This window comes from Etheostoma cragini, chromosome 23 (genome assembly GCF_013103735.1).
Source record: "Etheostoma cragini isolate CJK2018 chromosome 23, CSU_Ecrag_1.0, whole genome shotgun sequence".
In the NCBI taxonomy this organism is placed as follows: Eukaryota; Metazoa; Chordata; class Actinopteri; order Perciformes; family Percidae; genus Etheostoma; species Etheostoma cragini.
The window spans coordinates 15,411,324-15,434,857 of NC_048429.1; the positions used below are offsets into that span (position 1 = coordinate 15,411,324).

Genomic DNA, 23,534 nt, shown 5'->3' on the forward strand with positions numbered 1-23,534 from the left:
GGGGGGGGGGGGGGGGGGGGGGGGACGACACATTTATAAGAAAGGAAGAACAAAAAGAAAAACACAGTTATTATAAATGACACAAGCAACTAATTATCAGTCTAACAGCCCCAAATGAATATGTGAATTATTTCATTCACTTTTCTTCAGGTTTAATTACATGTCAACCTACCGGCCCATTTCCCCTTAGACTGTCTGCTGTTTGCACAAGGTTGTGATAAAACATTAGCCTGGGAACCAGCCCAATCTGAGAGTTAATGTTTCCTTTGCTCTAGCAGATGCTAATTTGCATTTGGTGTGGCATTGTCAGCCAAATAAAATGAATAAAGAGGTGCAGCTCTGCTGCCAGAATCCTCAGGGGCCGGTGAGACGCCTTTAAATCAACTTTTTTTGCCTCGTCATTGTAAGAGCACAGGTGTAACTGATGACGTTAATTGGCTGGAACCGCTCCATCGTTAACCAAAGTTGTTTCACCTGTGCTTCTCCTGCCACTCGAGTCACAAATGTCTGCTGTGAAGAAGAGCTAGTTGTCTAAAAAAAAAGTTAAAAGTTATAATTAGGGCTGGGCAACATGGCTGATTTTAAGACCCTTTTTAGTAGGACTCAAGCCCCCCTAAATTTCATCAAAATTTGGAATCAATTTTGGTACTTCAAATGAGCTTTGTAAGTTTGTGAACTTGTCTGTTAGTGGAAGAAAGCAAACAATTACAGGTTCAAAGGGCCTGAAATTGAATATCCTTTGTCTGCGATTGTTTTGGCCAATCAGAGGAGGTTGTGCCAGACTCCCGCCTTTGGCTGAGTCGCACCTGTCACAGGGAGAGCAGGGTTGTAAAGTTTAATGTTTGTAGTCCCCAGAGAAGAAGTTGGTCATTTCGTGGCACAGATTACAATTACTGAGTGTTAGAACATTGTGTTACTGTGACTTATAAAGGGTCGGGTTTAGTTGGAAGCGTTAGCGGACGTTATTGTTCAGTAGCTAGCTCAGAAATGATCGACTAATGACATCACTAGTTCAGCAAGCAGTGCAAAGGATCACGAGACTACATCATTAACAGTTCCTGTCCTAGTTTAAGTGTATAAATGATCTTCTGTTATATCCACACTATTGATTGGTATGTATCTAAAATCTAAATAAGAACATATTTTGGTAAAGCACCAATTGTCAACCCTATAATGTCACCACAATATCGAAATCGTGGACTGGAATCATGCGTTCTTCATACAGTAGATGGTGGTTTGGATTGGTAACATGATGTGAGATAACTGAGTCATCTGTGTGTTCACATAATGACTTGTAACGTTAACATTAGAACTAAAATCCTAATTTTAAGGCTGGTGAAAAATGTCTATTTGGTTCATTTAAGTCTGATTTGCCTTCGTGATAGTACATGAAAATGAGTTCCAACAGTTTGAATTCACCGATCTTGTCATATCCTGTCAGCATAGACCGTCTGAGGGGCTGTGTTTTGATTCAGTTGCATTTTTATTCTTTGTTTCCATTTTAGTGCCACTTTGATAGAAGACATCCTTTTAACCCTCATGTTGTCCTCGGGTCAAGTTGACCCGTTTTTCTATTTTAATGTTATTTTTAACTACCCAATTGTAAATCCCCAGAATTATTCCACACAGCCCTGTTAGCAAGTACAAATCTCTACTTTCATTAATTTTGGGGTGTCGTATTCAATTTTCAATTCAATTTAATTTTTTTCAAAAAAAATGGTTTTGAAATAGTATTGATTACAATTTCACATATTCCAGTCTGTGATTATTCATACTTTCCTTTCATTTTAGTCTAAATAATTTCTAATTTCTGCTTTTTGTAACTGAAACATTAGGTATAATTTCCTATAGATGAGGTATATTGACCGTAAATTCCAAAAATAACTGTGAAACTAAAGTTAATAACTTAGTGTCACGTAGTGTTGACAATTTCCAAAAATTAGAAATATTGAAAAAAAGTGTCAAAAGAGATGAAAAAAGTAAGAAAAAGTTAAAAACATCAATAAAAAGAGTTAATAAAAGTGTTGATGTTCAATTATGACGGGAAGACAACACAAGGGTTAATATGGGTGTGGGGTGTGAGGAGGGCTATATGGTGATACGAGACCAGATATCATCTTAGATATCGGAATATTGTAAAAAGTTTAGTCTTTTCCTGTAAGTAAGTGATGTCCTTTTCTGAACTTTCCAGACCAGAATGTTCTACTAAAATGTCAGTGTGAAGATATATTGTGAAAGCAACAATTGTCAACCCTACAATATTGTCGTATTATCGACATCAAGGTATTTGGACAAAAACCTTGTGATATGTGGTGTCCTCCGTAATCGCCCAGCCCGAGTTAGAACCTTTACCAATTCCCGTTAAATTAATAATAATAAATAATAATAATGATGTCAGGCATTAATCCAGATTCTGATGTTGTTTTATAACCATTCTTTCCAGTCTTTATACTCCGAGGGCTTTGTTTGGTATCCAGGCTAAGAGAGTTTAAAGGCTTTAGAGAGAAAACAAATCCCCAGAAACATTTGGAACAACAGCATTACATTGCTTAAGTTAAAGCAGACAAAACCAAGATCTTCTTTTAAAACATTTATAAACCATTTATTAATCGAAAAGACAAAAAGGTAGCTGGAGAAGAGACTCAACTGACAGACTAGACATTCAAATTCTGACAAACACGGCCGTTTCTGTAAAGTGCCGAACGAGGAAAAGCCTCACTGATAATATATATATATATATAGTTTGTACTCTCACACAAACACACACACACACCACACACACACACACAACACACACACACACACACGTCTAAGTAGATGCTCTAGAAGGGGTTTTAGAGTGTTAAAAAGATCAGTAGTTCATCTGCGACCTGGGCGTTTCTATGAGTAAATCTAAGTCGTGGGTGCTCGTACACACTGTGCAATTTTCATCAGTAAAAAAAAAAAAAACAGCCCCCCCCCGGTTATCTAATACATTCTAATGCCGCTCAGAAACAAAATTTCTGATGAAGGCACATTAAAGGAAGGTCCATTCCTGGTGACGCCTTGTCAGGCGCATCGACAAACCATGATTTGTGTTCCAGTTGTGTCATTCAACTCCAGAAATGTCCTAACTTTGGTAACCTGTTTGAGAGAACAGGACCCATGGAGAAAAACACACCGGTTTCCTTCAAATGTCCACCTAAGTGCCTTTAACTAAAATCATGGCTGTATTCTGGGATCTTCTGTTAGGCTAAAAAAATAAAGCTTTAAAAAGAGGTTAGCATATGCTTTTGAACATGGTTTTTCTATAATAAAAAAAACAAAACATGATGTTCTTTAAAAATCCCAACTCATATGTACAACGGCTGTAGCTACTTGTAACAGAAGCAGAAATGTAAACACTGTGCAAGTTTTACGGTTAACCAGGTTAGCTGAGCGCTCAAAACAGACAATGAAATCACCACAAAGACAAGACACACAAAGCATGACACCTTTGACCATTTGGATTAAAAAAAATAATTAAAATAAAAGGCTATTAAATAACATACAAAAACAATAGAAATACAACGAGCAGCTCTTTGACGACGGTTAGTGACAGAAAGAGTCCCAACAAGTGCTGTTTGGGGAGAAGACCGGCCCGCTGGCGGAGGGGAAGTCCTCACACCGACCGTCCCCCTTACGTCTTAGGCCTCCTCCTGCTGTTCATTTCAAAGTAAGCGTCCTCACTTTTGTCCTTGGTATGGGGGATCTTTTTCCTGGCGCTGGCCTCAGTCTTCCCAGCTTTGACGTTGGGGCTGGTTTTCTGCTGGGCCAGGGCGAGTCCTGGAGTCGCTTCAGGTTTCAGAGTGGCCTTCTTGTTGATGGGGTTGTTGGTGGTGACGGTGGCTTGCTTTCGCCCCACCCTTTGTGCTGTGGCTGGTGTTTTCTGATTGGCTTTGCCAATGGGCGAAGGGCCTATGTTGCCCCCGGGGACCCGCCCGGGGGCAGCAGCTGTGCCGCGTGGAGGGGCAGCGGCCACCTTGGTCGAGGCCGGGCCCTTGGCCTTGGCTGTCACCTCTTTGCTCTTCGGCAGGGAGTAGGTAGGTTTTGGCAGTGCGGGGGAGGCTGTCCGTGAGCTGGGGGTAGAGGTGGGGGTCCGGGTTTGGGGAGTTGGGGTCGCTGCGGTCCTCGCGGCGATGCGCACCCGCCTGGCGGCCTCTAGACGGAGGCGCAAGGCCGGGGAGCCGGGACGGCGCTGTGCCAGGCGAGCACGTTGGCCGGCGCCGGATGGGGGCCGGCCGTCTTTAGAGGCGGGGGCTCGTGCAGTGACCGGGCGAGGCACAGAGGCGGCGACGGAGGAGGCGCACGGGCTGGAGGGTTTGGGGCACTTGGAAGACGGTTCGGGGCAGACAGGGCTCCTGGGCTGAGGGGCCGGGCCCCGTGGGGATGGTCGGAGCTTCAGTTTGGAGGCGGGGCGAGACTCTGCGGGAGCACGTGGCGGAGCTGAGGATGGAGTCAGAGCTCGGCGACACCCCAGGCCGGGAGACTGTTTGGAGGATCCTCCCACAGGCGTGGAGGGCAGAGACGAGGAACCTTTGGTGGTGGTGGGCAGGGGCAGCTGGGTGGGCTTCCTGGGGGAAGAAGGCGCCCCCTGCAGGTTCTTCCTCGGCGCTGTGGCAGCAGCACCTCTCCGGTGCAGCGTGGGCGTGCATGCCGGGGAGGCCGCGTGGGACCGACACGTCTGACCCGCTGCGGAGGAGGACGACGAGGTGGAGGAGGAAGACGGGGAGATGAGCTTGTTGACAGCGGCGAGGGGGTCCATGTCAGGAGGAGGGGGTGGAGCTGCGTTGCTATGGTGACCTCCCAGGCCCGGGGGGCCTTTCTGGAAGGCCAGGATCTTCTGCTCCAGAGTGGTGAACTGCAGCACTCGCAGCGGGTCGTATTTCATCAGGAAACCACGCAGCGTGTCCCAGCCGCCGCCGACGCGCACCATCACATGTTTCCCATGAAGCATCTGTGGAGGGCAATGAATCAGTAGTTACGTTGATTTTCTCCTCAGGAAAGATACATTTTAATTTGGTGTAAAAAAGTCAAAAAGCAACAGTGACATATTCCTTCCTGCTGCAGATCTTTAAAGAGCTCGTCTGTCCCGAGACTTGGCACCACAGTAATTATCAGGTGATCGCCGCTGCTACTGGGTAACGAGCTTACAAGAGTCCAACCACAGTCTCAGGGATGAAGTGTAGAGTCCTGTCTGCTCTAATTGTCTGCCCACACACGCACACGCACGCATTTGTGTATTTTAAAAGCTTCTGAATGGGACAACCAAAGGACTGACTGGATTGCCTGTATTACTGAAGTGAAGTGAGCCAACACAGGCATCTGCTATCACTGCAGAGAGAGAGTGTGTGTGTATGTGTGTGTGTTCAGAGCACTCACCCGAATAAAGAGGGTCTTGTCTCCCAGTCTGTAGCGTCCCTCAGACAGGTACTCAATGGAGACTCTGTTTGCACAGTTGCAGGGTGGGTCGTCCATGCCGTGCTCCTACAAGGGACAATAAGAGGATCATGAGGCGTCCATATTGGAGATCTTATTGGCAGAAATATTTGACTCTTTAAACATTCAATATGGTTAGGATACTCAGTGTCACCTCAGATGGCTGCAAAACAAAGCAATATATTCAAATAGACCTCTGGTTTTTGCTGCTTTTGCAATAATGCAATCACACCCAGTGAAGCAAGGCATGTCTTGTTAAAAGAAGTATTTAAAATCTCAAAATGAGACACAAGACGAGGGGACGAATACACACACTGGCCTAAAATAATGGACTGCATTTGCTACAAGCTGCAGCTTAACAACTACTTATTTGAACATCGGATGAAAGCAATTTTGTTCCCAAATGCACTTTTCCTTTCCAACTGTCTTCCACTTCAATGAGTGTGGTTATTTTAAGTCCAGCTGTCTCCTCTGGGAATAAAACCCCCAACCCTGAGTGTCAGAGCCTCATTTTGCCCGCTGGACAGGACATGGGAAATAAAGCCAGCGAACAGTGACGGTGTTCGCGGTGAATCACAACATCCGTCAGACGTGCTTTAGTGTTGATGGAGGAGCCTCATCGCTGGGAGAGAGACGGAGCATTTACACCGGGACGCCAACGGTCCGTTCATCTCTGTGTGTACGTGTGACCGCGTGAGAGTGAGTCACAGGGCGCCGGCAGAGCGGCACGTGGTCAGCTGGGATGTGTCACACCCCGCGGGGCGCCGAAGAAGCCGCCTCAACTGGGTCGCACATGGACCACCTATGTGACGCTGACGTGATCAGCTGGAGGCCAAATGTATCGTCTGAGCAAACAGCAGCGCCCTTTCTGCTTGGTTGTGAACGCCATCATCCTCGACCGGTGGTTCTCAGACGGGGGTACGCGAACCCCTAGGGGTACCTTGGAGAACCGCGGGGGTTCCTTGTGCCTAATATATCATATAAAAAAATATCAGTCATGCAAAAGTCCTAAAATTATTATTCACTATAGTAATGAATGAATTTAGCGATTGGAAACATTTAAAGTGTAGCATTTAAGTATTTTTTTCTTTGAAGATAGGCATTTTTTTCTACCCAAATTCTTTTGTGCGGTTTAGGGGGTACTTAGATGAAAAACATATTTCAAATGGGATACATTATTGGAAGAGATTTGACAACCACTGATCTAGACTGAAGTTAAAGCAGTTGAGTAGAGTAGTTTAGCAGTTTCAAATTTTGCATACCCAACTTGTGGATATTTTAAATATTTGTTCTTGTATTTTATCCTATTATTTCATGTATATTATATGTACGTATATTGTATCCTATTATTTCATTTATAGTCTGTGCGACTGATATTTTGCTGCTGTTACACTATAATTTCCCATTTTGTTGGGATTATTATCCATCCGTCCGTCCGTCCATCCGTCCGTCCGTCCGTCCGTCCGTGGGAATAGGGATTCTAATTCCCAGTTGACCCGTCCGGGAGACTACGATGTTCCATGAATTGTCGTGTAAACATGCAGACACTTTTCCTGGAACAGCTTGCGTGACCGACACGTCCACAGCGGTTTGCGGCGTGTGTGTCTGAGCCCGTCTCCACCTCATCCACCTGCGAGGTGGTCGCTGTGTGTCCCGACCCTACAGGGACATGTAACATGTAGCTCTTCTTTGTGAGCGTTGTCCAGCAGAGAGAAGCTTAACTAGAGGATCCCTGAACTAGTGTACCAGCTGATACCAAGTACTGATCTGATACCAGTACATTATAAAGGGTATTTTTCCTCTTTTTTTAAACTTATTTCATGCGGGAAAGAAAAATGGATTTCTGACTTGGTCAACTAGCGGAGAGCTAATTTATCCAGGTGAAACTTTTTTTGAAGGCTTATTTCCATGGTATCACATCGGTGCATAGTCTCCATGCTCACTTGCCTTTTAGGCAGCATCAGAGATGTTCCCATATTGGTATGGGAACAACGCTAATCAAAACACAACTTGCTAGTGCAAATAACTAGCGGTTCATAGATTGCATGACCTATTTTTCATCATGCCAAAAACCAGTTTAATAACTTTTGTTTATTTTTGTTTTAATATTGTTTTTTAACTGTTTAACCGATTCATCGTAAGAATTCAAATCAGTCAATATTCTTAATGGTTGTGCCACACTTCCTGCCTCCTGGTGGAGGGGTTCATACGTCCCGTCGTCCGGGAGTCAGAACTCACCCCCGGCTGGTAGAGGCCGCCGTGCTGGCAGCACACGCTGAAGGTTTTGACGGCTGGCCGTGGCTCCTCCGTCATCAACAGAGTCTCCTCCAACTCTATCTCCTTCTCCAGCTTCACCAGCACCGGAGGCTCCACACCATACCTGAGGAACGCACAGCACACTTTACATCTGCACCTTTGGCGCTGAAACGTTTCACCAATCTTGAACCTTTTTTGGGGGGGGGGGTTTGAACCATCTGAAGTTACCTCTTCTTGGTTTGTGTTTAAAGACTTACTTGGAGACGATGCGGCCGATCTCCAGCAGACAGAGACACACTTGCCGAGGCTCTTTGTGCAGCACTGGGGGAGAAAACACAACAATTCACATGTAAACAATGTCAAAAAAGCAGCTTTGTTTAGAGAGAACACAAGAGGATGGCAAACAGGAGGGATGAGGTGCAACAAAATTCACGTGTTACTTTCCAAAACGTGACACTATGAGCACATCCCATAAAGTTAGTTATTCCCAGAGGGGTTGTTGGCTGATTCATGCAGAAGAGAACAGAGCTTTGGGTGTGGAGGGCACAGCTTTAAAGTCACACACGGACATTCATTAAACAAGAATACATATATTTCGAAGAGTAAGAGAATCACAGCAGGCGCAGGGCTTTGGTTCTAAATCGCTCCAAGCCATTACTTGTAATGAAGTGATCCCCCATACCGAGTACTCAGGGCAATTGCTCTCCGCAACAGATCCTATTAAACCATTAGGAAGCAAGGCTTAAAACAACAGAGCTCTGCAAAGTTATTAGGAGCTTACAGCCGCAGTCTTGTCTGGTTTACACTGTTAAACATCCTCTATAAAGCCCAGCATTACCACAACAGTATGGCGTTAACGATGTTCCCTTTAGCTGCTGTACTTATCTTAAAGATCCAAGAACAACCTGCAGAGAGATCTACATCCTAGTAAATATACGAGGACAAAAGACGCACCGGCTCAAGAAGCAATAGTACATTTCATTTATTTACCATTTTATTCATATATTAGGCTACTTTTGTGAACCCGAGACTTCATTTCAATCAGCAAAACAATTAAGCGTAGGTATGTTTTCACAAGAAAGACGTAAAATATGTCAAATTTAGGGCCAAATTGTCTCTTTACACGTTGCTCAGGAACAATTTGAGGCGCACTATTCAAAATCAGAGTTTGGTCCAAACATTTTGATATGAAACACATGGGGATCGGTTATATGCAAATACGCTTAAAAGGAGAATTCAAGACGATGTGTGAAAATTCTAGACCTTAGAGGGTTAAAAGAACTCCTTAAGAATTTGTATCGTCTTCTTGCTCAGCACTCTGGTGTAATTTTTGTCTTACGTGGTCTGAACTTCCTTTTGGCCGGATTTTTAAAAAAACGGTTTTGGGCTCAAACAATCCTCCCTAAAGAAATAAAAGCTTAAGATGAAAAATGTGAGTTGTTTTTCTTCTTTTGTTCCAATAAGAAAACCGGGGCCAAGCACATGCAGGGAAACTCATGATACCACTTCCCAAAGTTTCCAAGTTCCAAAAGTCTGGCTTGGCTGGTGTGAGGATGTTATTTGAACATGTGTCCTTTGATCCTAAGGAATAAAAAGACTTACCAGACGATTAGGCGGACCGTCCCTGTTGAAAAAGGTTTGCTTGCTTGGACAAACAAATCTTGGACTTTGACATTTTCATCTGGTTATTCAAGAGGTAAGGTTGGGACAAACTACCTCAGTCTGCCAGAGCAGCAGAAGGTAGCACTTTATGAAGTTACTGTGGGTTCTTCCAACAACCAGATTCATATTTAGAATGTAGGCATATACATAACCAGGAAAGGGTTGCCAGGTGATATTGGCCTAAAACAATGTATACAAAACAAACAAACAAAAAAAAACTCAGACACAGGTTCACATTTTAGATGGATTGTAACAGAGCTAAGGCTGCTGTACATGAATGCAAGCAAGGCAGAGAGCAACAGAAGAGTTTAAATATTTGAAAAAAGAAAAGAAATAGCATGCTAGTTTGGCTTTTTCCCCCCTGTAAATATAGATTCCATCCAGTCATTATCTGTAACCACTTATCCTGTGCAGGGTCGCTGGGGCCGATCCTGGCGCGAGTGCAAATATAGATAGATAAAAAAAAAAACTGCTTTACTTTTTTTCATCACAAGATCTGAATCTGAATCCTGATTTTTGGGGTTCGGCCAAATACCGAATCCACAGGTTAAGAATCTGCCGTGTCCTACTCCTATCCTTAGACCGTAACACAGTAAACACATTAATGAAGTAAACCACGTCGGTACCTGAAGTTGCTGCATTTTGGCTACTCTCTGTAAATGCCTTCATGCACAACTCGTATTCTTTTGGATGTTTCATACCAAATGTTTTAACTGTGGCGATTGAACATGTAGCTGAATCGCCTTCTTTTGACTGAAAGTACTGCCAAACAACAAATCTGCTCACGAGTCCCATTTTCCCCGTCTCCCAGCCTACTGCAACCAACGGTCCACCTATGCACACACCTTCCTGTAATCAACGGCGGCGTTATTACGGAGACTAGTGTAGTGTGCATAGGGCAAGCGTAGCATTCGGTGGGAAACAATTTGGCAGAAACCAAACCCCGTCGAAAAAGCCCAATATTTGTCCCAATCCGAAGCCAAAGCCTGGATTCGTTGCATCCCTGATCTACAGTGATAAACAAATACAGACAGAAAGGATGCATTTGCGCCAGAATAGATGGAAGTAGTGTATGTCTTCTGTGGTGTCAGCTGCCGCTCTTACCGAGGCCTTCGGACTCAAACAGGTACGTCTCCTCCACGCCAGCGTGGCGACACCAAGCCAGGAAGTTGGCGGTGTTGTCTCGAGCAAAGAAGGAACCTGGAGAGGCGTCGCGCTTGCATGCAATCTTCCTGGTGGGGAACAGCTGTCGAGAAAATAAATCATCGGCAAATCATGAGAACATAAGACAGGTTTACAACGTCAATATATGCAGACTACGGCCGGGCGATATGAACAAAATCAAATCTCCATATTTTTGACCTAGATAAATATACTAGGGTTAACTTTGGTGCTTTAACAAAATATATTCACAATTAGATTTTTGATAAATAATCATCAGTAATGTGGCTATAATTACTAAGTGGGTATAGTTAACGAATAAAACAGTTACAACAGTCTGGTAAGTTCAGAAAATGACACGACTTTTCTGTTATGCAGCCTTTAATGCCACATGTGGTTCTACTCGAACATAGGGTCAGTTCAGCAAATATGACAGAAAGTTGGTTTTTATAAGTCTTACCTACTGCATCTTTAAGCCATCCAAAATTATATCTAGTCTCACATCACGATATTGATAAAGTATCAATACATTGCCCAGCCCTAGTGCACATATGGGGGATAAAACCAGAGCACAATGACCATGAGTCAACAGGAATGTCATGTGTGCTAACTGAACTCCAAAATGATATAGAGTCAGTAATTTGGCCATGCAGTGTGACCTGCTGTGCTCCCCCCAAACTCCCCGTGTGTGAGCATAAGAGCTGCCCTTTGGTCGACGGCCCCGGCTATTTTCACCGCCCGCTGTCTGACTCACCTTGCAGAGTGCGGAGGGGCAGCTCTGGCCGATTTTCGTCTGCAGCACGCCGATGAGCTGGCAGAGCTTCACGCCGTTATTCAGCTCGTCCATGAAAAACTCGGCTCTCACCTCCTCGCCTGGAAAGGTGCAATACAAAACAGCACAATACAAATGATGCTACTTTTTCCATCTGCAAAAGCACTTTATAAAGATGAGATTTGTCCCATTAAAATGATTTCATGTAAAGTGGGCGTAAACCACATCTCTAATAAGGTGTTTTTTTATACCAATACCGGGACTTCGATACCAGCTCCTTAACGATACTTTTTCAATTCCAATTTTATAAAATCCATTTTAACAGAAAGAAATGACTACATTACGACACAAATCTTTTTATTTCTTCACAGCTCATCCTACGTGAGCGCCGTCTCTCTGCAACGTAGAGTTTTGTCCTGTGTGCTTCTACGACGTGTAACGTTACACAGCCAATCACAAACATTAGATCCTGGTACAAGCATGCTGCATGCTTATTGGCTCACTGATGCCAATGAGATGTATTCTTTAGGTATTGAAGTTTGGCTTTGAATGACGAGGCGTTTTTTTGATAGTCGATACAAATATATGTAATTTGGTTGGTGCCTTAAAAAAGGGAACTAATCTCTAGTAGAAATTAACCAAGTTCTTTTTTCGTTCTGCGAGCAGTTTTGTTCTTTTTCAGTGTCTTTTTGTTGTAGGACAAAAAGACAAAAGACTGCACATTAACAGAGGACTTCCCTATAAACTGCTAAAGAACTTATGGCTCTCTCACGACCCCATATTGTAAATCACCACCCTAGTAAACTCAACAAAAGGCCATGGGAACTGAATTCACATTGGGGGCAAAATCCAAAATAGTCACAACACTTAAGTGACAAAAGATTGCTCCACAAAAGTTGAGTTTCCGCACGACGACAGCCGAGCCCCGAGGCTTGAAACCTTATCCGCTGCACGCCACCTGTTGCTGCAGTATCGGTCAAACGGTTTACAAATGTGGGATACAGGTCATCACGGTACCTATAACTCATGATGAGTGTTTCGTACCTGCCCACATTCCTTATGAGAAAAAAAAAAACGGTTTGCTTCTTAAAAAAAAGAAAAATGAATAGAGTCAGTTTCCAGTCAGCTTCAGTTTCCTCACTGCTCCATTGTATTACAATGGACAATAGAGGGATTTTGTTCCACTCCTGTTTCTGTGTTTGCAGCATCCAAATCCAATTACATGGGAGACCCACGTCAATTGTGCTTCAGCATTTTCCTAGCCTGGAGCGGGAAATGGTTAGCATGCAAATGCAGTGCTGATTCATATATGCACAAGCTTGGAACAACACTACAGTGAAATACATCAGACAGAGAAAGACATTAACATCCATTTTCTCTAAGAGATGTCAAAACAACCTTGGGGGGGGGGGGGGCAAAAATACATATGACAAAACCTCTAAAAAGAAGAACTTAAGGGCTGCACAATATATCGTTTTTTTGAGTTTGTTTTTTTGAATGGTCATAGCGATACGAACTGGTGTCATAAATACATTGAAAGGCTGTGCATATCACATCTTTTCCCTACATCGTGCAGCCCTACTTCTTAGCTGACGCGCAGTTCTTACCCAGCATGCCTGTGAGCCAGATGGCCAGATCCTCCTGCATGGGCACCAGGGTTGCTTCATGTCGCACGGCCAGCCACTGGTCATACTGGAAGACGTCTGTGAGGCCGGGGCCGTGGCGCTGGGCTAACGGGCTGCGAGGGCTCCTGGGGCTCAGCAGTGGGGCGTCGAACTTCTCCCCAAACCAAACCTGGAGACGGAAGATTACCAACCGTTCACACATGCAAGGTCAATCAAGGTGTTCTAGGAAAAAAAGGGTATCCAGCGCAACCTTGCAAGATCTTCATCCAGGCTTTTTAACCCTGAATATAGGTTAGACGTTTCTTTTTATCATACTCTAGTTACCATCCAGCCACGCGCTGTGTGAATATCAGAGGAATATTCGTGACCCATCCATGCAGAGAGGACGTGTCAGGGATGCCGTCATTCCACACGGCCACTGGGCCTGGTCACCGCTGGTAAACTCTGAGTCAAAACCAAAAACCAAGCACCCAACCCCATTATTTTTTAACGTCTTTCATTATCCACTGAAAGACAACCTCACAGTCATTGTTATTTTTTCTTTTGTCCGAAGAAAAAACAGAGACAATTGAATGCTGTCGCACTTGACTGCTTAAATGGGTGTCTAGCACTGGTTCACAGTCCGGGGCTTTAGTGCCTGCCGCTTGATCACTAGTGTCTCATCACATCCATCGCTACTCTCCCACCCCTCCCTTCCGATCCCCTGTTTCTCTCATACTACAGCTCTATCTTCTACACTGACAATAAGTCTTTGATATGAAGGAAAGACTGAAAGTAATCCTGTGTAGCCTCAGTGTTCTTCGTTTCACAGCCACCACATACATTAAGGACGTTATTAAGTTGGATACTTTAGAAACATATGGAGACAAAACTAGAGCTGCAAAGATTAATTGATTTTTTGATCACTTATCAACCAATAAATAAATATTTTGACAAACCGGTTTGAGTAATTTCTTAAGGAAAAAAGTAAAAATGCTCTGATTCCAGCTTCCTAAATGTGAATATCTTCTAGTTTCTTCTCTCCTCTCATTTGAGGATGTCATCTTGGGCTTTAGGAAATTTTTTATTATTCCAGTCATACTGGTAATTTTCACCAAGATACCAAACAAGTAATCAATTAATTGAGAAAATAATCAGCAGGGAAAATAATGTCAAAGCTTTGTCAAAGCTTTAAAGACCTAAATAGATTTATAATAAACATGTAATTCCCATTTACAAAATGGCCATTTTGGAGAAGCAAGCCAGAAACCAGCAGCAGCTGTGCATTTTTGACAACTAGAGCTGGGCAATATATTGATATTATATTGGGATATGGGATCATATATCATCTTAGATTTTGGAAATCCTAACATGACATAAGTGGCGTCTTTTCCTGGTTTTAAAGGCTGCATTACAGTAAAGTGATGTCATTTTGTGAACTCACCAGACTGTTCTATTATTCGCCTTTAGCCACTTAATCATATCCACATTACTGGTGATCATTTATCAAAACTTTTATGTCATTGTGTAAATATTTTGTGAAAACACCAATAGTCAACACTACAATATTGGTCAAAAATATTGTGATATTTAATTTTCTCCAAATCCCCCAGCCCTAACGACGACTTGTGCAGACATTACATAACTTAAATTCGGTTTGAAATCTCCCCATCTACTTTGTTGACATCTCTTTAAGATACAGCCTCTAATCTTTGTGTCCATCACATATTATCATGCAATAATGAGACATTGCATCTACTGTAGTGAATGGGTTATTGTGCTTAAAACAAGGCCCAGTCCTGTTGGGGCCTTGAAATCATGCCGTTCGTTCTGCCTCCAAACAGGAAGCCTTCTGGCCAGTCGACTCAGTCAGAGAGGCCCGTTATACAGTAATGCACTGCTGATGCTCAGAGCCGCCACAACAACACAGCTGAGGAGACCGTGTGTGTGCATGTACATTGTAATATAATGAAGCATCAGATCAAGCAGATACTGTATGTCCATAATCTACTTCCTTACTGGGAGTATCTAAAGGGACATTTTAAAAAGGGAACTGTGAATTAGGGCTGCACGATATGAGAAACATAAATAATTGCAATTATTTTTGACTGATATTGCGATCTTATTCACGATTGGAGGTAATCTTTTTTTAAACATTCTCATTGAAAAATATATAAATGAATAAAAAAAGATTTTAGTGTGATATACTTTGTAGGCTGGGATGTCTCTGCAGCACCACATTACGTAATCCAGAATGGTTTGACATGTCAATATTAGTCAATACTGCGATGGATAAAATTGCCATTAATTGTGCAGCCCTTCTGGGGATGCAACAAATCTTACAATGCTAAGTAGAAAGGATTGACAAATTGGGAGTCTAAATTCATAAGACTGTTTCAATTTTGACCTAAAATGTGTCTAAAAGAAAGGCAAACAATACTCCACTGATGTAGTATTGCACTTCCATTAAATCGGGGGCATCTCAAGAGACCGATTGAAAAAAAGAATGGTCAAAATCAAAGCCGCAGAGATCGAGATATGCTGACATTTAGTCCCTTGTATGGGTCAAAACCCCAAAACACTTGATCCTGCAATTCCTATGATGCATGCAACAGAATATTTTATTAAGGCCCCCCCCCCCCCGCCCCCGCCCCTTGCCTTAAACGCTCAAACCCTACACCTCCAGTTTATAACTCAGACAATTATAAATTGTAACCTTGATGACATCATCAGGGTTATTTTGCTTTATAAAAGTTCCCTCCAGAACCAAAGAATACATTATATAACTGTTTTCACAGGCTGAGTAGAACTCTTTGTGACAAGTTAATTAAACTTCCTGTCCCTTTTAACATTCTTCTTCAGGCAACTTTGAATCATTTCCCTAATTTAATGAACTCAATGTGTGATTTGGGTCGTCTGGTGAGACATTTAGCCCTCAGGGCCCTGTAGTTAGCTCTGTGTTAGGATTTAGGACATGAAAACAACTGTTAAGAATAAACACCCATGGGACACCATTGCGTTAGGAATTTTTTTTTTTTTTTTTTTTTTAGTTCCACTCTTGTCCCCATCAGGTTGACCTTTGAACCCAGAAGAGGGGGGTGACAAAGATGTAAGACTAGCGAAACAAAAGAGATGAGCCGACACACACAGACAGACAAACACTTGGTGCTCACACACATTACATAACACGGTCTTAGAAGGGCAAACTGCCTACATTGCAGGCTCACAACAACACGTGTCTTTCTTGGCATCTGGCTAATTAGAAAATAAGGCAGAGTAGTGTAACGTAGAAGTTACGTAAAAGACGACTGAACAGTGAGCTAATCCAGCCTCGCACCATGTCACCTGACTGCATAAAGGTCCATAGAGTATTTATTTTTAAAGAAGCCTTGTGTTGTAAACTGAAAGCTGCATTACACAGAGATTAGAGAAAGTCTCAGTTTCTTTCACCATGTCTTTCCTCATTAGGAGCTGTAATGTGGCTTGGTAATCCTGGTATGAAATGCAACGGACCGAGAGGCTGGAATGGTACACTTTGAGTTTATCTGAGCCACTTATACCAGTAAACCCCTGACAATAGTGAATAGCAGGATGCTCAATGAGAAAAGTGGGATGTAGCAAAATATCCTAAAAATTGTCTTTCAAGCCATTGTTGAAATTATACATGCCCTGCAAGGTCTTCTTCTCATATCACGTCTCATATCATGGTCTTACCTCATTATTATGGTCTGGTTATTTAAAGATTCTTTCTCATTAAATAAGCTGTTCTCATGACTGTAGCATCTGTTAATATAAAACATTATCTTCATGCCATATGTCAATGAGTCCTGTATATGAAACCTAGAAACACCTTCACTTTAGGCTTTGTCAGATGTTCAGCTACAACTTAAACTAGAAGTTATGATTTGGGAAGTTAAATGATACCAGAACGCCTTTCAACTCCTTGACTTTGGAAGTGCTTTGCCATTACTTCAGTGCTTCCATTTTTTTGACTTCCCAAACTTCATGACCTGGTTGTTGACCTTTGACCTTTCCGGATCATAACTTAACCAAGAGCTGATTGGTTTGGCCAGGCTGAACTAACAAGGTTATTCTATTTTGTGGGTGTTTCTATAAAAGATGCTACAAGGAGACATCTCCCCAACCTCTGCATTGATGTGCATCTATATTAATCTCATTCAAAAGATCATCTGTAGCCAACGAAGAAAAAAAAGAAAAAAAAAAATTTGTATCAAAAGTGTTAGTTTTCGTTTTGTAGTCCCAGAGTATTTTGGACCAATCAAGTTTGAGTAGGCTTTGGTTGCATGCATGTAAACAGACCGCGTGGAGAGCAAAAAGAGATTCAATTGTATTCGCAAAGAACTATTTATTATCGGCAATCCTATGCAGATATCCATTTATAGAGATTGGCCGAAAAGCCGTCAAGACCTAAACACCTACAAAAAGTACAGGCACCACATAAGTGTTGGCTGTTGTCCCCAGAAACTAAATCGTCGTCAGACCAATAGCCGATTGGTTCAGAGATTGTATCTATAAGCTTGGTTACTTACAAGTTTTGCTTCTACTTAAAAAAAAAAAAAAAAAAAAATTGCTTTGTAGTGACAGGGTTTTAACCCCACAGAAACAATTGGTATTCATCGCTAAATATTTCTGAAGTTTGTCAGATATCCCAGGCATGAGACCCAAACATGCAGACAACATATACAATGTGTTCCTGCTGCATTAATGTACGCATATGGTACTTCCACCTTTATGAGTGCATACATTTTCAGCATGGGTGAACAAAGCAGTCAGAGTGTGACCAGTTATCGAATGCGACTGTGCTGCTCTACATTGGCAGGAAAGCTGTGAGCTGAGCTTTGGAAGTAGCTGCAGTGTCACATTCTCTGCAGCATCACCACAGCCTGATACGGATCAATACCCTCACAGGGCGCCTTCGATGGCACACAATATCATCCACCAATTCCTAGATTTCTTCTTCTATGTCTAAGTGGCATACATGAATTAACTAAATATGTCCTCACACAACTGACTGTTTATAATTAGATGTTGTTTTCTGCCGTCTTTGGTATTGAATGGGAATGAGATGCACTGTAAAAACAACTTTGAACTAAAAAATAAGATTTTCTTTTTTTTTTTTTGTTTTTTTTTTTTAAACAGGAATTGTCCCTAAATTTGTTATAAGATGCAGACTGAGCAGATTAATGCGCTCACAGATCCAATCTTTACAGATATTACCGCTCAGTGTTTGGCTAGCTAATGAGTCGTTAGCCTGTTAGATGAGCTTTGTCTGAAGGCGCCAATCGGCCAGCCAGCCTCCGACACACACCAACACATTCCGCACATCCTCCACTCAGTTTAACCGCTACCCCCCCCGGTGGTCTCGGTCCTCCGGTGCATCCAGCAACGGGCTTGGTTGAAGGTTTTTCTGAGAAGGTTTGTATTAAAGTTTAGATTATTAAAAAGGAATTCGATGAAACATTGCTTGAGATGTCTTCAATACCAATTGTCCAGAACTGTTTTTTAGTACACACATTTAAAATCAGTGTGTGTAACAGGTCAGTGACGGATGTCATCTTCATTTCGTTGTGTAGTGACAATAAACTAAACTATCTTTCTTTTTAAGTACAGGTAGGCGTTATCCATTGCTCCTGTAAAAGGAAAATCCCTACCCATCGCTTGAGGCCACTGTGAAAAAAATTGAAATAAAAAAAAAAAATGTCCTACCAACCCATGACTTCAACTGACAACCAACCAGAACCAAACAATATTTTTTATGCCTGAGACATTTCGTGCCACATGTTATGTGTGCAGAACTGGGATACATATTTTGCAATATCCACAATCCAAGACAGATGGGGAGAGAGCCAGGACTTTCCAAACCAGATGACGGAGATGCCATGGGACAAATCTGTAACACGATACGTTTGTTGTTTGGGGTTTTTGGGATGGCTGACATTTCGTTGCTGGGAGTGAAAGGAGGGGGGGGGGGGTGTTGCACATTCCACCCTCTTCCCCTAAAAACAATGTACGGAGAAACTCCTCGGGGTCCAAACGGTGGAGAGTCAGACATGCATAACAACAACAAGATGGCATGCCGGAACACAGGTGGGCTCTCCACAGTTGATGAGTGGATGACAGATGTCTGCACCACTTTATTTAACCACAATTTGGTACACAGATGTGACTCACTGCCTGGACACTAAGAATGGTACTGATTGACCAAAAGAGGGCACAATAATGAGGTCTCAATGTCAAGTTCAGCTCTACTGCAATGTAGACATTTGTAACTCATGTGTTGAGACTTGAAGAACACACAGCCATGTGAATGTTTCTGACTCCTGTAACAGTATCCACAATGAACTCAAGGACTTCATTTCTTCTCTGGACAATTAAAGTACATCTAATCCGGTCTAGATGGTGATGAGCCTACCTGGATGCCAGCCTGGACAGCCATGACTGTGACCACAGATTGTTCACTTCTTCATTCTGTGGAGAGAGAAGACAGAGACTTGGGTTAAATTAGATCATATCGGGAGGGTCTGCAATTCAAAGAGTGTAAATAAGAGCCCTGACACACCAACTTGACAGCTGCGTGTTGGCAGAAAAGGCACTCGGCCTCTCGTGTGTCCGATTATGGTCTAGTTACAGTTCTAAAGAACTGTTAGACATTTTAAATGACATCCCCGTTTGCTTTCTATCACGTCAAGTGCATAAATTGATCCAGGGGGCGATTAGCTTACCTCATTCTAAAGGACTAAAAGCAAAGAAAACAGATGATTTACATACTGTAACTATTTCTTGGTGAACAGCAAGGAGCAGTGACTACCAGAGTCTTGCCATCACCTTGGAGTTGCCAGACAACCAGTAGAAATGCTAAGCTGATGGATTAACTGTTGACCGCCAAGAAGTAGTTCCACCATGCAACTCCATTGTCTCATTTGTTTTAGTCTGTACGCAAACAGCAATCTAAATCAATGTGTGAATTTGCACATTTTAGAGGGACTGGTAGACAGATTTTGGAGAGAGCCAGGCTAGCCTTTCCCCTCTGCTAAACTTAGGTAGTCACGTCAAGTTCTAGCTCTGTACCTTACCTGAGAGTGGTCTCATTCTCCACTTCTAACTCAGTAGTACTAGTGAATTAACTCATATCCCAAAAATGTCAAACTATAACTTTAAAAGAGCGTTCACTGGAGTACAGTAAAGAATATTGTTCTAATACATTATCTTATCTCTTCACTTCTATACGTTTGTATTGATTCATTGCTGCATACCCAGTTAAAATTCTGCAGCGGACTTTGACCAGATTGGTTAGATGTCACTGGTTGTAGCAGATAAACAGAGTTTGAGGATACAGCATTCAAACTATTTATCTATTGAAAAAAAGCAATGATAACAAAGTTAGGGCAGTAAGAGATTGATAATACTGTACAGAATTGTCGTCTAGCCCTACCCTGGAGCCCTGGGACTCCTGGGACAGGCAAAAGACCTCAAAAAGCCACGAGAATTATATTCAAGTTCAACTGACTACACACAATTACTTCGAAGCTTCATTCAAGATTATCCCATCAAGTACATGCAGTATTTACACTATTTCAGACATGGGACTTTTTCATCTACAGTACACACTGAAAGCGTGATCCCTCTGCAAAAAAAATAAAATAAAAAATCCAATTTACTACACATTAAACTCAGATGTTGTCCTGGTGAATCAGATGGGAAAGTTGAAAACCATGTAGCTATGATGCCCCGAGTAGTGATAAAGTGAGATGGAGAAACATTAAAAAGGAGGACAGTTGAACAGGATATAAAGCTGCGGACAAGCACTCGGGATGATGCAAACAGCCCTCTGGGTAAAAAAACAAACAAACAAAACAACAGGCGGGATGTTGTTGTTTTTCTGGACAGGCAGTGGGTTTTAGTGGATCAGGCTTTCTCACGAGGAAGTGATGAGGTTGGTCTGAGTGCTCTCCTCTCTGCCCTTTCCCACACAGGATGTGAAGGATTACCCCGACGCTCAACTGTCCCAGAGGGTGTGCGCGTTTGACAAAGAGAGGCAGTGCGTGGGGGGAGAAAGCAATCACAAGCACGTAGATCCTAATAACGCTGATAATTTGGTCAACACAGCTGAGGCAATAGTCTCCTAACACCACCATCCCCCCCCACTGCTCGGCAGGCAAATATCACCTCACATAAACCATCCAACCAACAAAACTGGGTTTGCGAAACTTCTAGCCCTACGGTGTTTTCAGCTGATGTCATCAGGCATAGAGTGATGAAAATGGTATAAGAACCAAAGAAAACTAGCGGAGTCATAGAAATGCCTTAATAACCACTTAAACTGCATCCTCGGTTGTTCATCAAAAGGCCCGCCTAGTAAGAGTGCTGCGTGCAGTCATCCGACACCAAAGCGGCAGCTCAGGGGAAGAGAAGATGCAAGTCAGCGGCCAAGGACGGGAGGGGACAGGAAGGATGACAACACAAGACAACTTACCTTAGAGCAAAAACGGTGCGATACTGCGCGAGAAAGCTGCGCCAAACAACTGCGGTCAGCCTCAAAAGCACATCCTCATCATCAATGCTGAGTCAAAACCCTGCGCTAGGCTCAGTGCTGTCCAGCCAGAGCGGCTCCTGCCTCTGTGGCTCCACGAGTGAGTGGGGAAGGAAAAGCAGCGAGGGAATGACAGGAGGGAGGATGGATGGGAGGAGGAGGTGCAAAAGGAGAGCCCTGACTAATGAAGTGGCTACGCTTCGCTAAGCCCTGACCGCCCCTCTGCTCCCCCCCCCCCAAAACAATCCTGTCATTGCGGGACCCTCTCACAAAGCCTCTATTGTTTTGTTAGCTTGACACACACGGATAGGAGGTGAGGTGGGGGGTTACCTCCACTTCCTTTTCATCCCCCCCCCCACCTCCCTCTAGTACCAACAGAGAACTCAACCAAGCTCCCACACCAGTACTCAGCAGAAAGTTTGGGGCGGGAAGCAGGAAAACGAGTTTGTTCTGGTTTTTTTGGATGGTTGTTGATGTAGCCATCAAGAGAGTTGACAGCTGCGTCCATGTGGATAGGGTTCCAACAAGTTTGCCTTGGGGGGAGCAAAACTCTAAGAAAGCAAAGAACAGAACACATGACATCACGGCTACTGAGATGCACAGATGTTGGGTGTCCACAGCTGGTCCAGCCAGCTCAGTTCTAAAAACTACAGTATGGTCTGACTGACATTAGTAAGGCTCATTTTGTGAACATACTGTGTTAGATAATACATCCAAGGGTCCTGGGGCACAAAATCACATGACCACACAATCGCATGCTCTTGTTTTTGTTCACTTATATTTTGAACTGCATATCAAGCCCTAAATTAAGATATTAAACCACAACATGCTCCAAGCGATGCTAAATGATCGGGTCGGATTGATTGGGTCGATCAAATCTGAAATTCAAGAGAAAAAGACCAGCACTGAAAATCTTGATATGTGGCAGCTAGAGGATTTGAAAAGGATCCTTACCTTCTTCTCTGAAGTCTTTTAAAGCAATTTCCTCAAGGCTATGAAGCGGAATAACCAGAAACAGTGCCGGACTGACGACATTTGGAATTTAAGAACAGGGAAACAATCCAGAAAGGCTCGGATTCTTTTCAGCATGCGAGAGGGCTTGCACTTAACACAGGACAAAGGGCAGATCTTTGGCTCTGGATTCCAGTTGTGTGCATCTGGGGTCCCAGCAGCGCCTGAGAGCGTGACTCCCTACAGGGACCAAAGGCACCCACACACAGTCAAATGTCAAGCACAGAGGAGGGCGAGAGAATCGAAAGCCAAAAAAGGGGAGGCGAAGACAAAACCCGTTTTATATTGGTGGTGAACTTGGGAGTGGCTCAATGGAAAGGGCACGGCTCGACACCGACACTGCTCGCTACCACGCACATTCCCCAACGGTTGCCGGGAGAAAAAAGACATCTGACAATGCTGGCACTCTTCTGCCATCCATCTGTAATGTGCAGTGTCCTCCAGAGCCTTCCTGCTTCTGTCAGCAAGATGTTGCATCCAAAAGATGTGGCAGTTTTTGAGATTATGTCTTATTTCTTTAGGGCCAAATATGCAGCAGAGCCTCTTTGTGGATCCATTTCATTGAGCTCGTGATGAAGTTGTACTTCAAATGAACAATGCTCCTTTGGGAGAATAGAATAGATTGGGAATTTACAACCATCTAAGAATCCCAATTCCCACATTCACTTTACTCACACATGGTGCACATGTGAGCCATTCCTATATTGTTAAAGCCACATTTAGATTACAGTTTTTCCTCAATTGCTTTGGCACATTTACTAAAACAAACTTACAATTGTCAAAACTCTAAGTACAATCCTCACAACATATGGTACGTTGAGCAAATCACTATGTGAGTAGGGCAGGGCGATAACTCAATTTTAATCTAACTTGAATGTATAGTTAACGTTTTGTTCAAATGAGTAAAAAAAAAAAAAGTTTTCTCCTTAACATTGCTCCACTCTGGGCTCGCGTAGTTGTGAACGGGCTCAAAATTTTACGCCAAAGCAATGAAAAATGACTATAGTCATGTGAACAATTGACCTAATGTTCATATAGATGGGGACAATTGTTAAATGAC

General features: G+C 43.0%; 1 protein-coding gene across 2 annotated transcripts in view; it reads right to left on the reverse strand.

Moving 5' to 3' along the window:
* Positions 1 to 3,068: 3,068 nt before the first annotated feature.
* Positions 3,069 to 23,534, reverse strand: part of gas2l3 (growth arrest-specific 2 like 3) — a 28,104-nt gene continuing 7,638 nt past the window's right edge. The window contains exons 1-9 of one of the 2 annotated variants that reach the window (XM_034863361.1): positions 21,407 to 21,664; positions 19,346 to 19,401; positions 12,916 to 13,102; positions 11,291 to 11,409; positions 10,480 to 10,621; positions 7,971 to 8,034; positions 7,696 to 7,837; positions 5,401 to 5,505; positions 3,069 to 4,975 (exon numbers count right to left, since the gene is read on the reverse strand). In XM_034863361.1, the coding sequence (XP_034719252.1) occupies positions 3,659 to 4,975; positions 5,401 to 5,505; positions 7,696 to 7,837; positions 7,971 to 8,034; positions 10,480 to 10,621; positions 11,291 to 11,409; positions 12,916 to 13,102; positions 19,346 to 19,369 (2,100 nt within the window). In that variant the 5' untranslated portion in view covers positions 19,370 to 19,401; positions 21,407 to 21,664 and the 3' untranslated portion in view covers positions 3,069 to 3,658. Of the gene's footprint in view, positions 4,976 to 5,400; positions 5,506 to 7,695; positions 7,838 to 7,970; positions 8,035 to 10,479; positions 10,622 to 11,290; positions 11,410 to 12,915; positions 13,103 to 19,345; positions 19,402 to 21,406; positions 21,665 to 23,534 lie in introns of those variants that run through there. The other variant, XM_034863360.1, reaches the window with a different exon arrangement.